The 3,797-nt window shown below is 46.2% G+C and overlaps 1 protein-coding gene across 2 annotated transcripts in view; it reads right to left on the bottom strand.

Annotated features, from left to right (window-relative positions):
- The window catches only part of atp2a1 (ATPase sarcoplasmic/endoplasmic reticulum Ca2+ transporting 1), an 18,485-nt gene extending 16,117 nt beyond the window's left edge, over positions 1-2,368 (bottom strand). For both annotated transcript variants that reach the window (XM_078284592.1, XM_078284591.1), the window contains exons 1-3: positions 2,229-2,368; positions 1,939-2,075; positions 571-588 (exon numbers count right to left, since the gene is read on the bottom strand). In XM_078284592.1, the coding sequence (XP_078140718.1) occupies positions 571-588; positions 1,939-2,056 (136 nt within the window). In that variant the 5' untranslated portion in view covers positions 2,057-2,075; positions 2,229-2,368. The remainder of the gene's footprint in view (positions 1-570; positions 589-1,938; positions 2,076-2,228) is intronic.
- Between the last annotated feature and the right edge of the window lie 1,429 nt (positions 2,369-3,797).

Here is a 3,797-nt window from a genome sequence, read left to right as displayed (position 1 = left end):
TGTTTTCAGTCTGTCCACTACATGGTGTGTAAATGGTGTTCAAACTCTCTTACTCTGCGTTCACACCACTAGCAGCCACATGTGTTGCTTGTTGTCTAGCCAAATTGTCTTAGCTGATTGCTAGCTGTAAAACCATTGGTGCATAAATAGGCAGGTCATGAAACAATGCTAGTATGTGATTGGCTGCTGATAACTGAACCTTCAGCAGTTTTCTGCACCAACACGTGGAAACAAGGCCACAGAAAATGAACGGACTTCCAGTGACTGATGTCTAAAGTTTCTTGCGTCGTGAACACATGATCACACTTGGTTAAAAACCTTTCACAAGGTCAGAATGACTATCACTACAGTACAGATCCTTTGGGACATTGTCTATCTCCAAGCTGTGGCTAGCTGGTGGAACAGCAAGAAGCCAGTGACAGGTGTTACAGGACTGTCATTGACTTGTCAGCATAGGAAGTAGAGGGAACAGGTGTGCTGGCTGGCAGAAAATAAAAGATGATGGACAGGACAGGCGATTAAAACATGAATAACCGGAGACCAGATGTTTAAGGCTTAAAGTGGACTCACCCTCCTCTGCTGGCAGCTCTGTGGATGACGAGAGACAAAGAATATTAGCACAGCGTTGCTACACGCCACACTTACTGCAGTACTTTATGAGGCCAACACTGTTTTAATACACTTTACACATTGCAAAATACATTGCTTTGATAACTTGAATATCACTTTACTGAAACAATCATCTATTCCAAAGGTTTTTCATAAACTAAAATACAGAATATGTACATTAGAAAGATACTGAAATGGATTTTTGATAATCTCAAGTGAACTTTCTTCAACATGGCAGGAGAAGCCAGGGATGAAATTTTTAATTCAGGCAAGATCTGTCCTCACTTGCAGAAATTGAATGAAGATTGATAGAGAAAATATGGAGTCAACAACAGTTACTAGGCTAGTGCTAAAAATCTTCCAGATCCATCCCTAAACTAAATGCTGAATTAATTCTATGTGGTAGCTGGTTGGTTCAGGGCCTCCTAATCCTGCTGCCAGGTTATGATTGGTTCAACACAAATACAGTGGCTATAGTAACTGTTTGACCTTTACAATGACCTTAATTACCATGTTATTCTTGTTTGCTTTTACTCTGTCAGCTGAGAAACTCAACACCAAATAATGAGACGCTGCACCGTGGTTGAGCATGACTTGCTGGAAAGATCATTTAACTCAACAATCTTTTTTTTTTATCAGTACATAACATTGTCACAGAGCTCCCTTTTACTGTACACTTATTTGTGTGTAAGATGCTGCATCCACACAAGCTTTTCTTTAACTGCAGGCCTGAACCCCAAATGGGATGCAGCTCCATTCCTTGGGGTCGATCACATGGCTGGAGTACTAGTGTGTGTGAATAGGCCCAAGTACCAGGGTGGAGACTAAATTCACTCAATTTGCTTCCTGGGCTGAAAAAGTTGAAGAACCCCTGATCCAAACCAAAGGTCTAAACTTCCAGCAGTGCCAGTAGCTATTGTCAGAAACCTGAAACTCTAACACACCTGCTCCAGAAGCATCTCTCCCCCTTTGTGACCTTCAGATGGTTTCCCTCGCACCATCACAAAGTCACACATCACAGCCAGTTCGCCTACCGACCTTCAAAGCCCAGATTCCCCTTACTGCTCCTTCTCCTTCTCAGATTCTGTTTCTGTCTTTCTTCCCATGTTGTTCAACTTCTCCAAAACACTGTCTCGCTTTCTCTCATCTTTCCCACCTTTCTTACAAACTGAATCCAAATAACTGATCCACGTGTGTTCTTCCTCCCGCATCATCCCACCCTGGGAGACCTCATTCACTCCAATCATGCACAACTCTCTCCCTCCATTCCCCAATGCTCCATCCAACTGTCCATCCATCCCTCCATCCATCTCTCTCTCCTTCCCTCACCGTTGTAGCCATACTTCTCCAGGCTCCTCTTGACCTGGTCGGGCGAGAGGCCGGTGTCTTCACTGACGCCGAAGTGGGACAGAACGTCCGGCGACTCCTTCATGTGTGCGTTCTCCATCCTCGCTAAAAAGGAGAGGCTTCGGGACAAAGGAATAGAGAAGACAGGGCACTTAGAAAAAAAACACCAGGGTTTGTCTGAGCGGCTCAGCTGGCCCGATGCGGCCAGGTGTTCTCCTCAGCAGCTTTTAAGAGTTAAGACAATTGGAAGAAGTGAAGCTGTGTGTACCCACCACGCTCTAGAAGTGTGGGATAGGGTTCAAAACTGGCAACCCCCTGCGTTCTCTCTCTCTCTCTCTCTCTCTCTCTCTCTCTCTCTCTCTCTACCCCCTCTCTCTCGGCTGTCGCTCTCCTCTCGGAGCCCCGGACTGACAGAAAGTGCAACCTGGCAAAGAGTCCTGAAAAGTTTTATACAGATGAAAAAGAGGCCTCATTGGTGCTCGCTCACCATGCACCCACCCCTTATTGGCTGAGAAGGTCAGAGATGGGTGGGCAGGGATGGGATGGCCCTGTGGTAAAGAATAGGCAGTGGGGGGGGGGGGGGGGGGGAGGTTGGGCAACAACTGCAGAGGGGTCTACAGCCCCGGCAAGCTGAAAATAAGATGTGCATAGGGGAACATGCATGGTCAGGAGAATGGGGGAGGGGCGACACTTTCTGAATGAGAAGTAGGGGACATTGATGGGCGCATGACAACACACTACTGTGAGGGAAGGGACGCCGAAAATTCCAGTAAGTTATGCAAGGCCCCCACACACATGAAGGTATTAAGAGAAAGAGACAGGTGTCTGCTCCAAAGCAAGTATAAGAAAGGTGAACAGGCATGGAAATAAACTCATGGAAACCCCTGCTGCTGCCGCTGAGTGAGAGCCTTGCACCTCTGCTTTTGGTGCTGTTTTTGAAATGAAAGTTTAAATTGTCCTATCTATGTGGCGAGACAAGATTCTTGAAAGGATTTCCTGAAAAGCTGACTTTTCATAGGTTCTCATCTGTCAGAGGGAGGACAAGAGCGATGACGTTTGGATGGAGGAGGGAGTGTGTGTGTGTGTGTGTGTGGGGGGGGGGAGCAGCCAGCTGAGCGGCAGAGGAAACACATGCATACGTCACTCAGAGGATAGAGATTTGAGGAAAGGAGGAGGGGGGGGGGGTCCAGCTCCATTATTTCTCTTCTCTTCTGTGGGAGATTAAAGGAGCAGGGCCGTCCAGAGCCCTGATGGCCTGATGGTGATATAGATAGAGTAATGCCCTCATAATCACACTCTCTCTCTCTCACACACACACACACACAGAAAGCAGAGAGGAGAGGAGAGGAGAGTTGGGTGAAGGAGAGTGCCATAGAGAGGGAGAGGTAGGGAGGCTTAGGATCTAGCTGGAACAGCATGTGAGTACAGTTCACTTAAGCCCTGTTTAGTGCTCTGGACAGCATGTGAGCTCTATGGCTTGAGAGACAGAGAGGAAGAGAGAGAGTTGATAATGTCTCAGAAAAGAGCAACCTTAGCAATATCACTTACAATAATTGTTGGTTTGGAAACCTGCACTTACTTAAAAGTTCTGCAAGAAACAGCTGTTTTTATGTACAATTACTACCCCACATGTTCTGTAAATGTGTACATTTACTGTGATATTCATGCATTTACATAAAATATGTTGTGAAGTGTCATGTCATGTCATGTCATTTCATTTAATATTATGTCACGTCACGTCACGTCACGTCACGTCACGTCACGTCACGTCACGTCACGTCACGTCACGTCACGTCACGTCACGTCACGTCACGTCATATCATGTGATGTCATGAAGATAA

This window comes from Centroberyx gerrardi, chromosome 7 (genome assembly GCF_048128805.1).
Source record: "Centroberyx gerrardi isolate f3 chromosome 7, fCenGer3.hap1.cur.20231027, whole genome shotgun sequence".
NCBI classification, from domain to species: domain Eukaryota; kingdom Metazoa; phylum Chordata; class Actinopteri; order Beryciformes; family Berycidae; genus Centroberyx; species Centroberyx gerrardi.
Note: the sequence above shows the minus strand (reverse complement) of the source record. Positions and strands in the feature narration are given on the sequence as shown.